General features: G+C 37.5%; 1 protein-coding gene across 2 annotated transcripts; it reads right to left on the bottom strand.

The window, feature by feature from the left end:
* Positions 1-1,484: 1,484 nt before the first annotated feature.
* Positions 1,485-13,850, bottom strand: VDAC2 (voltage-dependent anion channel 2). 2 transcript variants are annotated; one of them, XM_014956298.1, is made up of 9 exons: positions 13,794-13,850; positions 10,262-10,333; positions 9,195-9,244; positions 6,746-6,898; positions 6,595-6,647; positions 5,954-6,181; positions 4,330-4,480; positions 3,378-3,435; positions 1,485-2,553 (listed from the first exon to the last, which is right to left on the bottom strand). In XM_014956298.1, exons 1-9 carry the CDS (start codon positions 13,825-13,827, stop codon positions 2,462-2,464), a joined length of 891 nt encoding a protein of 296 aa, XP_014811784.1. In that variant the 5' UTR covers positions 13,828-13,850; the 3' UTR covers positions 1,485-2,461. The 2 variants fall into 2 exon arrangements, with proteins under 2 accessions (XP_014811784.1, XP_014811785.1); XM_014956299.1 differs by lacking the exon at positions 13,794-13,850 and adding an exon at positions 13,767-13,784.
* Positions 13,851-13,923: the final 73 nt, after the last annotated feature.

Genomic DNA, 13,923 nt, shown 5'->3' on the forward strand with positions numbered 1-13,923 from the left:
TGCTGTAGCCATCCTGGTTTAAGGGTGCAAACAAGGCACTGTTCATAAGCAAAAGACAGTCCTTTATCTGCCCAGGCACTACAGCTGGATGATGTGTACAGGTACGCAGAATTTTATATTTTTTTTTTTCCCAGAAGAAGCCTGGACACACTTTGTGAGGCACCGAAGATGGTTATACTAAAGAGAACCCACACTAAAATTCAGATGTCTGGCCGCATGGTCTCTAAGTTTAAATGGTTGAGTACATAAAACCAATTCAAACTAAAAATACCATTTATGACTGTTAACGAGTAACAAATTGCACCTTATGTGCTTCTTCTGTCACCAAGTGGTGGAAATGCTCCTCAGGAAAGGGCATTTAGTGACAACAGCAGAAAAAGTATTCCAAAGAATAAATGCTGCCAAACCTCCTCTTTGTCCTGTAACAGAACTGGTCAAATGCAATAGCACACCTGCGGGGGCCTGAGCTGGAAGCTTAAGCTCTGCTCTACCTTCTGCAAAGAAGGTGGCTCAGCTTTTCCACAGCTGAAGCCTCAACAGAGGCAGCTTGTGCACGAGGGCAACAACGCAGGATGGAACAAGACCTCAAGCAAATCACTGTGACTTTTATGGGGGTTAAGTCTAATCCAGCATGAACCAAACACAGCTTGCAAACCAGAGATAAAGTTTCCTGATCCTAAACTAGCCACCTGCCTTATGAAGGAAGCTGCTGTGAACCACATCCTGCAAGGCTAAGGATCACCATACCCTTCTCAGCTATGAGAGATTGTAAGTAGGCTCCAGGCACTCCTCTGAACCCAGCAAGCCCCCATTCTTAAACGTAAGCACTGTAACTACATGTACTTAATATATTCCACATCAAAAGCATTCACAGCTAGTTAAGTTTGACCTTGAGGGATGTTACGTTCCCAGACCAAATATCTCTTGTACTTTCATTATCTCCTAATTCTATCCTGGAAAAACATGAGAGTTTCTCCATTATTTCACATGTTCCTGAACTTAAAATGGATATGCTGCCAAGATTTATTAGGAAAGCAAAATCGGATGCATTTTCCTGTCTCCATTTAAAATTAAGCCTTTATTTCAGTCATTTTTAAGCAGAAACCTCTCACAGCAGTTGGGATAAGCAGGCTGTTACACCATTATACTGTTACATTCAGTTGCAGAGATACGTCTCACTTCATACAAATATAAGCAAAAGGTGTGTTTGTGGTGAGGTTTTTCACCCCTTGGGCAAAAGCATCAAGGAGCAGTTCTTAAATGTCTCAGTGTGTCAAGTACACCAAAAAGCATTCACAGCTAGTTATGTTTGACCTTGAGGGATGTTACGTTCCCAGACCAAATATCTCTTGTACTTTCATTATCTCCTAATTCTATCCTGGAAAAACATGAGAGTTTCTCCATTATTTCACATGTTCCTGAACTTAAAATGGATATGCTGCCAAGATTTATTAGGAAAGCAAAATCGGATGCATTTTCCTGTCTCCATTTAAAATTAAGCCTTTATTTCAGTCATTTTTAAGCAGAAACCTCTCACAGCAGTTGGGATAAGCAGGCTGTTACACCATTATACTGTTACATTCAGTTGCAGAGATACGTCTCACTTCATACAAATATAAGCAAAAGGTGTGTTTGTGGTGAGGTTTTTCACCCCTTGGGCAAAAGCATCAAGGAGCAGTTCTTAAATGTCTCAGTGTGTCAAGTACACCATCCTGCACTCTCTGCATCAGGAGGCCAACCTAGTGATGCAGTAAATCTTGCCCATGGAACACAGGGGGAAGTAAACCATTGTGTCATGACAAGTCTTACCTGACAGAAAAAGCACATTCAACTTGCTCGAGGAGTCCAGCTGTTCAGTGAAAACCATCTGTACTCAATGGTGTCATGGGTGGGGGTTCTTAATTGCACAAAGGTATAGAGCACTACTTCTTGGATTAAGTTAAAAGTTAAAACTAACTGAGCACTACCCTCATATCTTAACTCTTAAAATATCTGAGGCACAAGTATGTGTGTGTACTTGTTTTATTCATAATTTGTCTTGGGATACCAAATGTATTTCTACTTAAGGTGATTTAACAAAACCGTTGACCTCGTTTCAAAACATCCACTGATCTATTTTTCATTCAATGGCAATATCAAATGTTAAAAGGAACATAAAAACAAACATGCACACAATTGTACAGTTTTCATAAATGTCTATTTCATTATTTGTGGGTAGCGCATTAAACAGTTAAATACATTTAAATAATGTTTAAGTGACTGCACTAATGCAGAATTTTAACTAGATGGGTAACCAATTTAACTAGAAACCAGCTAACAAGTAACTGTCTAAATACTTCAAATACAGCTCTTGTTCTAGGTCATCCTTCTTGGGAAAAAAAAGCCTGCTGGTCACATTGGAAATACATTTTAAGGCCAAATTCTTCTGATATCCCTTCTCTGCAGCAGTTTCTTCGCCTTTTTAAGCCTCCAATTCCAGGCCAAGACCAAGTTTATGGCCACCAGCATTGATGCTCTTTCCATCTATCAGGGCAGAGAGTGTAAGCTTCACACCTGTAAGATTTTTAAAGAGCATGTTTACAACATCAAATCAGAGTAGCTTTCATGCAGCTCAATCTCTGCCATTACAAGTCCCAACTAGAGCTCTTTTTCTATTTCATCACCTTCCTCTAAAGATTTCTACAGAAGAACCTATTTACCCCGGAAATCTGTTGAAAGCTAGCCACGTAAATCAAGCTAGACAGTTTTTATAAATATTATTTTACAAAGCAGATATACAAAGTCTCTAGCCAGTAAGTACACAAGAGCTCTCCTTTTCTACATTAAGGTATGAAAGGAAGAACGAAAATTATGCATAGACACTTGTACCAAGGAAGGGATGGAATGAAACTATGATTTTTTACTGGTTTTCAAATAAGGAACTAACCAATGGTAATACAGCATTAACAGGTACTTTCATATTTAAACAGAACAAGTAAAAGTTCTGGAGGTTTTTTATTAAATAGCAGGAAGTTCTTTTGACAATCAATCATTATTTCAAGACCTGCTGTCATTCAATATGATATAACTGGAGAAAGCAATGCTAAAAAAAGACTGCTTTGCACAGCCTAAAGCTAAGCTATCAAACACAACACAGTCCGCTCCTACACAAATAAATGAGGAACATGATGCAGAAATACCGTTAGATACAATGGAATTTGTCTGGTTTAGTAGAAGTTTTGATCTGCAACATAAGCTACTGTAAAACATCTATTTTATCTTCAAGACAAAGTTATTGTGAATAAGGGAAACAGGTGCAAATAAATGCATAGATCTCAAAGATTTTCTTTGGGATGCACTAAAGATACATGTGATGTAATTCATGTGATAACCCTTACCTGGCCTCAGGGTCTGGGTGTAACCCACTCCAACTAGACTAGAATTGTTCACTTTTGCCTAGAAAAAGAAAAACAAGACAAAAGCAATTGAAACGTTATAACTGATTAGTTCTTTATTAAGACTTAGAAACTAGAATAACTATGGCAACATCACCATTATCAATTTAACCAAATGTTACTTGCTCTTTCAATAGCTCTGTGCTTACTGGGTTCTCACTTCCCAGCTACACCCTTGCCCCTCAACTAACATATTTAAGAGCAGACAGAATGTAATGGCAGGGAGAACTGTTACTGGGATGAAGTCTGGCAGGTGAACTTCCCCATTCCCCCCTTCTCAGAAGCCCACAGAAATTTACCACCACAGACTCCCAAAACAAGCCACCTCAGAAGACTCCTCCATGTTCACATTATTACAAAAGAATTAGTATCTTGCAGGTCCGATCAGGCAAGCAGAAAAAAGTTCATAACATTATCATAAACACTATGTGCAGAATTATTTATCTCACTTTGTGATAATCCTATAGAGGAAGTAATGCAACAATCCAGGTTCAACATACAGAAAACATTTCTGCATATCACCTTTAACCGGTACCACCAGAGTTCTTACCATGAGAACATGACAGAGCTCCCCAAAAACTGGTTTTAAAAAAATTCTGTGAACTTACAGAACTAGACATGAAGGGGGATTTTCAATATTTTTTTTTTTATATATAAATACATTGTCCTCTAGAGTAGCACAACATTTGACAGTCAGACTCTAAAAGAGACTTTGCTGTATGCAAAATCACAGAATTTAAATACTGCTGGTTATAATTAACTGCCTGAATTGGAAGAGTAATTCATACAAGACTTCCTGACCTACTACCTCCTTTTGCACTAATAGCACACGAATTAGCAGAAACTGAAAATACACCGTGCTTAGCATAACCCTTCTGGCTGGAGTTATACTCACAGAGACAGAAGCAGTGGAATCCAACTTGTATTTAGCCGCAATGCCAAAGCGAGTGCTGTTGCTCCCTGCTGTCCAAGCCAGGTTTACAGCAGTTTCAAGATTGTCGCTCACTTTCTGGTAAATTGACCCACCAAATTCTGAACCATCGTTGCTGCACAAATTAAGAAAAAAAAGTTAAGTTTCCTATAGTCGAATAACTCAAACAGTTTTTGTAACTACTTCAAATTTTCATTCAAATAAGCATTCCAAAAGTTTGAGTTGTTTCACATTTTTCAACAGGAGAAGGTGAGATGAACAAAGGCTTCAGGGCAAAATTAAACTGCAATAAGTGATGGGAGGAAAAAAAAAAAAAAGTATTTCAGAGTGCTACAGCTAATTCTCACACTAATGTTGCACTAAGTACTTGAATAAGGAAGAAAAATAAAAAAGGTATTTCAGAGTGCTATAGCTAATTCTCACACTAATGTTGCACTAAGTACTTGAATATAATTCCAGATCACTCCTTACAAAACTAGAAGAGAAATGTTAATAGTCAGGGAATGGGCATTCTGAATTCTATGATTACCAAATACATATGATATTCCTAAAGAATTAGATGGATTACCGAATACATATGATATTCCTAAAGAATTAGATGTAAATGTTAATAGAATTCAGAATGCCCATTCCCTGACTATGATTACCAAATACATATGATATTCCTAAAGAATTAGATGACATTTTTAAAAATCCACAGTGTTTGGCATTAGTAAACTGAAATTTAAGTCTTACAGCCCAGACTATAAAGCATTTTGTAGCTTCCTCCCATATCCCTCAACTTCCACAAATCCAGCACCCAACTCCTCCCTCCAAAAGGGACAAACTTCTACCTCAAAAGTCAAGTTATTTCCTAACTAAACACACTGGAGTAACACCAATTTTTATTAACTTAAATTGACAACGCCATTTTCTTCAGTAGGTTTTGATCAGCATGGTCTAAAGAATATTTAAGATCTAAAGGCAGTAATTCTGGAAGAAAGTTCATTAAAAAGGATGTCTTACACTTGTTTAGTTACACTCTAAGTGTTTCACACACTCTTCAGCCCAGACAGGCAAGACGATGAGCCTACTCAAAACATCCAAAAGCAAAGCTCTAAGTCTTGCTCCAGCAACTACTACTGGCCTACCAGTGCTACGCTAATTACTACCTCTAACAAATCTACTGCCCTGAAATTAGAGTCAGATGCAATCTAATGTAATGGAAAAGCTGGAAAAAGCATTATGATCAGCTCATAACTGAACTACAGCACTTCCAATTCAGATGTACTTCTGTATTTGGTTAATTAATGTAATGGAAAAGCTTATGATCAACTCATAACTGAACTACAGCACTTCCAATTCAGATGTACTTCTGTATTTGGTTAAGTTGTATCAATATTATGCTGTAAGCACTAACAAGGTACAGGTATTTACTGTTTTGAAAAAGAGAGATACAAAGTAACATTTATCATTTATCCAGCATTTCCTGTTGAAAAATGCACTCCACTTAAAGGCCTTACAAGCACCTCTTGGTATTTCAAGCGTTTGTATTCTGACCAGAGGGAAAGGTAGAGAAAACCTGCTTCTATAAATTTTCAGTACTTACACATTAGTGTGCAGTTGGAAGTCTCCAGTCTTGTAACCCACAGAGAAGTTATTTCTTGTCAATTTTGATTTGGCACTATCAAAAGTCATCTGATAACCAGCAAGCCAGCCCTCGTAACCAAAGACAGCTGAACCATGGATTGCAGGTCCAGCAAAATCGAAGTCAACATCACAGCCTAGGTTTAGGCATTCACGTTTATAAGCTGACTTAATTTTACCGCTTTTCTTTCTGAAACAGAAAAACAGTTATCTTAAGACAAAGCTTGATCTTCCACAACAAACTGCTAAATTCAAGCTGTATGACTCTACACAACACACCCCCTAGATTGGGCCAAAGCACAGCTAGCCCACAGCTGGAAAGCACGGGGCATTTTGTGATGGATGTAGACACTTTCATGCCTCCTGCAATCTTCCAAGTAATTTTATCCCAGAAAATAAGCAAAGTGGGCTGTTGTGAAATGTCCACTACTAACCCCGTAAAATAAGGAGCAGAAGCCTTTAGCACTGGGATTTGTTAATTTGGATCAACAGCAAACCATACAAACATCTCTGTCAATACAACAGACCAGAAACATTTACTGACCACGACTGTTGTTACTTTGTTACTGCCCTAAATAAGGTAAAAAGGTAAAGAATTCTTACCCTGTATTTGGTGAGAAAGTTGTATCAAATGTCAACTTCAAGCCTTTGGCAATCTAATTGAAGGGGGAGAAGGTATAAATTCAGTTCCGCTAGTTCGGTAAAACAAATAAATACTCTTTATCTGAGAGTATCTATATCTTAATCTTATTACCTGATCTTCAATTGCAATTTCTGTTCCCAGAGTGTTATCTGTGTTCCATTTTTCTGTGAAAGTCAGCCCATACTCAGCCCACTTGTATTTGGTCTCCAAGCTCCCGTTCACTTTTCCAGTGTCTGTGTTCGATGAACCAGATGTTGTGAATTCCTAAAAAGGACAGTGTCTATGTTATACAGAAGATACATGTGATCCTGAAAGCATTACACAACGCAGAAAGAGAAAAGGCTTTTCTTCAGCAAATACTAAGATCTTGCTATTCTATGCAAAAAGTTTAACAACTTGTGGAGAAAGGAGGAGTGACACACTCAAGAAGAGCTAAATGATTCATGACCACATGGAAGCCTCCCCAAGCTCCATCTCAACTGCAGTGTTTCTGCCACCATTACAAAAGGCACAGGTTTGCAACATAACTTGGAAGCAAGGCAGTAGTTACCATAAGTATTCACCTTAAAAGCAGAAAGAAGTTCTTGAAATATAAGGTTAAGTCTGATACTCCTAATGAGCGAATTAAAATTCAAACAAAGAGCCAAGAACGCTATAAGCCACATAATGCAATTCCAGTAAAATTCCTTAAGGAGCACATATGTATTTTCATTATTCCAGTCAAGCACCTCCAAAGATAAATTATGTACAGCTGTAAAATGTCACAGAATGCCATCATGTTTCATATTGGGAGTGGGGTGGGTGGTGGCTCATTTTTTTGTTTGTTTTGGGGGTTTTGTTGCTTTTTGAGAGAGTTCTCAGTCTAACTAATGCCCCAGCCTTTCACACAAGTACACATGGTTTTACTGACATCTATAAAATTCCTATTCCCCTGACACTTTGGTTCAATGGTACACAGGAAGAACACTCATGTTTGAATTGTGAGCCAAGGCAACAGTCTGATTTTATGCTTCTGGTAGAGTCTTACTTGGAATGCTTGAAGTATTTACAAGTTAGCAGTATCACTCACATCCCCTTATTAAACTAAGTAGTCCCTGAGGTCTCTGACTATTTGGATTCTCACAAAGAACGGAATGAGTAATTCCTGTGTACTGCTATTCAGAAATTAAAGGCAATATCTAGTAGCAGTCTGGTTTGCAAACAGGGAGCTCTTTTCACTGAAATACACTATTGCCCTTATGGTTTAAAAAGTTTATTATTTCAACTTTCAACAAATAAATCCAAGTTTTGCTCTCTGTCTTCCTCCATGCACAGTATTATTTTTACATCAACTCCTCACACTCACTTCATGCAGAAGGAAACACAGATTTGAAATCACCAGTCCATATGCACTCATATTCTCATAGCCCACGACCCACTGCACATCACAAGAGCACATAAGCCTGTTCTTTAATGGTGGCCGACCAAATCTAACCATGGCTGAGACATTTACTTGAATTACGTTAGCAAACCACTAAACCACCCGCACAGCTACATAATTATAGTAAGATCTATTTCTTGGCCAGTGACAGGGACTACAAAACTTCAAGTCCAAACACCTTCAGCTTTAACTTCATGCTCTGTGCTATGCTGTGACACCAACCAGTGTGGTAACAGCTTCAAGAGCCGCTAATTATTACATTATCTCTTATCTCTGCTTTAAAACATCTGCAGTACATACATGCCAGCACTTTCTCCTCCTGGAAAGGATGGCTCTAGAACTGATATGGGATTCACATGACGGCCTGGATTTTTCAGAGAGTTTTACCAGTATTACCAGTACTCCCCAAAAGAAACAAGCTAAAATAAGAACTACACCTATAATAGGGCTCCTGTAAACTGTGCTTCAGTTGGGATCTACACTTCTAGAAAAAACACAGTATATAACCCACACCCTTTGTTTCTAACAGCCAGTTACACTGTTAAAGCTTCCAGTTACGGAAAAAATAAATAAATCTATCTTTATATCTTGCGAAGTCTGCTCTAGAAATAGATAAAAGTTACAGGAGGCTTGCGTGACCAAGATATCTTGCATGGAACGTTATTGCAACACTTTAATACCTTTAAAGAGGAGCCAAAGATTCAACGTGCTAATTCACTGCCAACTGCTTCACACAACCATTAAGATGCCAGAAACTTCCACCAAATACAAACAGTAACACAAAAGACTTTAAAATAAATTCTATGTACTATGATTGATATATTAAAATACTTCAAAAGCGTGTCAGCTGTTTGTTCACCTTCACACATAAATCACCTTTAATATGTAAGATACAATGAAGACTGTAAGACTTACGTGTAAGACACAACTAAAAAAAATTTTTATTTTATGAAAAGTACTAAACAGTGTGATACCCTTGTTACATTCAGAATGAAGTCAGATCTAAAATTATTTTACACCCAAAGTTTATCATTCATATAACCTATAAACTACTTAACACCATCTAGAAGGTGTCCTTTCTAATTAAATATAAGAACATATGCAGAAAAACATTAATTAATAAAAGATATTTAAACTTACCACTCCGGTTGCAGATTTTGTTTTCACATCCAGTTTCACCAACCCAAAACCTTAAGAGACAGAAGTCAAAGTTACGTTGATAGGCTTTAACTAAGACCATGCACATTTTCCAAGAAGGTGGCATTCCAGCCCACCTCAGCAGCGTGCCTCACATATACAGATATAAAAACAGCCATTGGCTGACTCCAGTAACACTCGAATTATATAGGCCACAGCGGGTAGAGGAGGTTACTCTAGAACAAACCAGGAGTTCTGTTCTATCACAACCACATAGAAAGTGGTGAGTAGCCTCTCAGTTGTACACTGTGTATATAACTTCCAAACAATGACTTCCAAGAGTCAATTTAGCGACAGACAAAACCCATTCTTTTCTGTTCCCAGGATGGCATCAGCTTTGCAGTCAATGCCATTTGAAGAGCTACCACAATGCATAAAATTAATCTCTCAGCACCAAGAAGAAATATCTCAAAGTAAAAAAAAACTGCAAAAGTGGGAAATGTATAGCCATTGGAACTGTAATATAAGTAGAGTTTATGGGAGTGACAATTCACGTTGTTACCCTTATAGAGCTGAACAACAGCCTTGGCAATATGCATTCCCAAAGACCAGAAAGAAACAGCACTGTAAGAAAGCAGAATTTAACTATGCCACTGCCTGGTATTTAAGCATTTTAAAATGCTGAAGGACTCCTTATCCCATTTTCTATTCCAAAGCAGTGTTACAGTGGTACATATCCTTTTCTGTATCAACAAATGTTGTGGCACATACAGACTGGCAAATAAAGAGTACTCCTAAGTTAAATTTCACTTGATGCTTACATTCTTGCATACTTGTACACATCTGACATTTATGTGGCTAAAGCAGTAAGATTTAACAGACTTCACATCAAAACAGCCCACAGGAAGCCCACAGTGAGCTGTTAGTTGGTGGTAATGGTATAAAAGTAACGCACCTCTCCCCTCCCCAGAAACACAGGCATTTGAGCATTCAATTTTATACAGAGTCTTAAAAGGCCAATTCATTGCTGCACCACAAACAACACGGTTTAGAAAAGGTACTGTTCTTACCATATCCTTTATTGAAGATATCTCTGGCAGATTTGCCAAGGTCTACATATGATGGAGGAATCGCCATTGGAGCTAGAAGGTAACAGGCTAATTAATAGTGAACATTTTACCACTGCACAGACACAAAAAATGCTAACACAACTCATCAAAGATACTCTTTAAGGCAGATTCATATATGAAGGCAGTTAACAGACAGATGGCTCAAACAATTACAGTATTCTGTGAAACACCTACAGATTTTCAGTAATGGTCACAGTGAACACTGAATATTTTCTTGGCTTAGGTAATCTGCTTGTAGAGAAGAGGCATTGAGAGATCACCCAGTTCTTCATTTTTCAAGTAGATTTCTCCATACATCTTTAATTACCAGAAATAAACTGATAGCTCACATTTCCAGAGTTGGGAATTACCACCAAAACCCAGGAAAACTGGAAATGTGAAAAGCTATAATGCAGTTATTTTCTGAAGTTCCACAAAGTAAAATTTGACATACGCTTCAGAAAATGACCTGAGAGGACCTACAAGGTTTTATTTTCAAGAAGCAAGAAGAGTGCCTATCTGCTTTGCAACATCATTCACCCCACACCTTAAATGGTAGATATACAATTTAAAAAAGAATGTCTAATGCCATTAGCTTGCAATTTGATAAAGTTTTTCCCCCCCATAACATACAAGAGTTTAAGTGGCTGTCTTGCTAGTCTAAAAGACAACCAGGTATGCTGGGTCAGTGAGAAAAGCTCTCTTTAAAGATCCCTTTCTCAGAGGGGAGCCTCTGGCAATCTCACTGCCAAGAACCTGTCATTCAGGACCATCGATGACCCAGCCTCCCTGGCCCCATGGACAGATACCAGCCTAAGGCCTATCACAGACCTAGCCTCCTCCCTGTGAAGACACTATCTCTGACTGCCTTGGGTGACTGTTTTCCCATGATTTCAATTGCAAAAGGCCACTGTTAGAGAGGCACTGTGTTTTAGAGTTTTAAAATACAGGAAACAGAGCTTATTTCAAAGAGTTAATAACTGGGGGGGAAGGAGGAGGATGATAATGAACCTAATCTAGATAAGCACCATAAAAAGGCTAAACAAAAGCAAGCAACAGAAAAAAAAACCCAGCCTTATCTTTTCAAACCTATTAGTGACATTTGTTTTCAACAGAAAGTCAGATTAACATAATTGACTGTTTTTCTTGCTCTTGCGTGGGGTTTTTGTTTTTTTTTTAATTTTGTTTACCTAATGGAAAAATATCTTCAGAGCCTCAAAAATAACAAGATTAGTACCCTCACATGTTAACTTTCAACTGAGAGCAGAAAAGATTACTTTCATTCTTATACAGTGCATTTAGCCAATATTTAAATTTTCAACATCTGGCTACAGAATTGTGTACCTCCTGCAGATCTCTGCAAGATCATAAGTGTATTGAATAATACAGGACCAAAGCAAGATTTTTGTTTCTTCTCTCTCAAAAAAGTTTCTTTCCATCTCTTCATGGCCTTATCTACATAAAGGGAAAACTTTCCTGGAACACCTGATTCAGAATAACTTCCTTTAGGGCACCATTCCATTAAACAGACTGTTGTTTCAGAATGGCATCCACATTACAAAAATACCAAAACCTTATTATACCTGCCATATATAGCCTAATTGCATGAACTGCTACTATTTAAAAAAACCTTTTTTTAGCAAGCAATGGTAAGGAACAAGACTGTTTCTTATCTTTCTACAATTTGTAATGCAGTTTTCCAGAGTACCTTACTCCACCTCCCTAGTCATAAGAGGGTAACTTCAACTTCCTCCGAGCAAAAACATTTACATTCACAGTTTAAACAAAAATAATAAAAAACCCCCACACCCTTATTTAGGAAGGGGCTCTATACTCTACAACCAGGTCACTAGAGCAAGACAGCCATCGGCTGCTAAAGAATATAAAATAATTCTGGTTTTCCACAGAGTTAAACTGCCTCTTAACAAAGTCAAACAAACAGAAGACATGAAAATTACGTAGAGCATTTGAAGCTTAAAAAGGCTTAGCCCAAGTTTGAGTCCATACTAAATAATATACGTCTTGAGAAAAGAAAATTCTATAGCAGAACCGATACTAATCCTACATGAAATGGTTCCTATTACTTATTCAATAAAGGGAAGCAGGTATTGGGCCAAATTATGAGAAAGCATGGGATCACTGTTCCAAAATTTCTGCTGTACAGCAAGGGTACAACTCATTAGCAGTTTAAAATAATTTAGAGAAAGCTTAGCTATGTATTTTTCCTCTAATGAATAGGTGTCACTTCTAACTAGCATCTTCAGAAGGATAATTATTTCTAGTTTTCAAGTTTTATACTAGCCTTTAGCACAGGCACGCTTTTACAGAGCAAATAAACGAGCTTTTAGCTTCTGTTTTAACTGCTTCCAATCTGACTAGACAACCATTACAGACAAGAGATTTATGCTAAGCAGTAATGTCCCAAGAAGTTAACAAACTGGTATCTGTGTCTAAATTTAAAGGATTACTACCGATGTTGCCGTTTTATCTGGCCTAGTTAAGCATCCTTCCCATTGCATAGAAACCAACCAGCATTTGTCAGACATTACAGCCTACAGATGCAAGTTTTACAATTAAAAAGTTAAAACAGAGTACAACTGTCACACTGCTGCTCCAATCCTACACCAACAGGGCTGGAGGAGGACAAAAAGGGAATCCAGGATTTAACTTTGGGTATACTAAATACCTGATAAGGCAGTGCCTCATCAGAATGCTCATTAAATTAAAACAGGGCCAAAACAAAAAAATTTATTCTTGTCTTCTCCAGTGTTGGCAAGTTAGCTAGATTTGCAAATTCTTATAATTTATTTTCTTCAAATTTATTTTGAAGTGTCTTTCCCTTAAACTACTAGTTAGAAGTCTTTAAAATATAAGTACCATTTAATAACAAGAACAAGTAATGAAAGCAACTATCAGATAACCTTATTCCCCTTTCAAAAACCACAGAATCTACTTGAATCAAGTGGGAGCTCTACCCTGATCTTTGTTTCGTGTGATCCTGGAAAAAAAAATTTAATTAATCTGTTACTAAGAGCCACAAACGTGCTTTTTTCTTCTATAAAAAGAAAAAAAAATAATCTCAAGAACACAAAAGTGTATTAACGTTATCAGAATTACTACATCACATCTTTCTTCGAGGTAATATGTCAAAGCTCTCTCACACCCTATAATTAAAGGAATGTCAAGGACTTCTATAAAGATTTCTAACGATTTTAAGATCTCAGGATATTGAAGATCAGGCTGGATGCTAGATCAGGCTATAATACAAAAAAAAAGTGCTCAATTTAAAAAAAAATGGCAAGAACTACACTGAATCTGTACTCCAGTAGTGTAAATAGCAACAAAGAAATTTATATTATTTAAAAAAAAAAAAAGACTTTGCTAAAATATGTTGGATGTACTACTGACCTTTAGACTTACACTAAAAGCTTAAATAAATACGTAAATAAATAAACCACCTCATTACCCTTGCTTCAGCTCTCTCCCTACTTACATATCGGGGGCGGGCACTCTAGGCTAGTAGCCATAGCTAAGCCAACTTAGAGACTCTACGGAGAAGGGAAGGACAATTAAACATCTGAAAACGAACTGCGCGCTCTGAAACCGAAAGCGGGGGGTTGAGG

This window comes from Calidris pugnax, unplaced genomic scaffold (genome assembly GCF_001431845.1).
Source record: "Calidris pugnax isolate Ruff unplaced genomic scaffold, ASM143184v1 scaffold196, whole genome shotgun sequence".
Classification (NCBI taxonomy): Eukaryota; Metazoa; Chordata; class Aves; order Charadriiformes; family Scolopacidae; genus Calidris; species Calidris pugnax.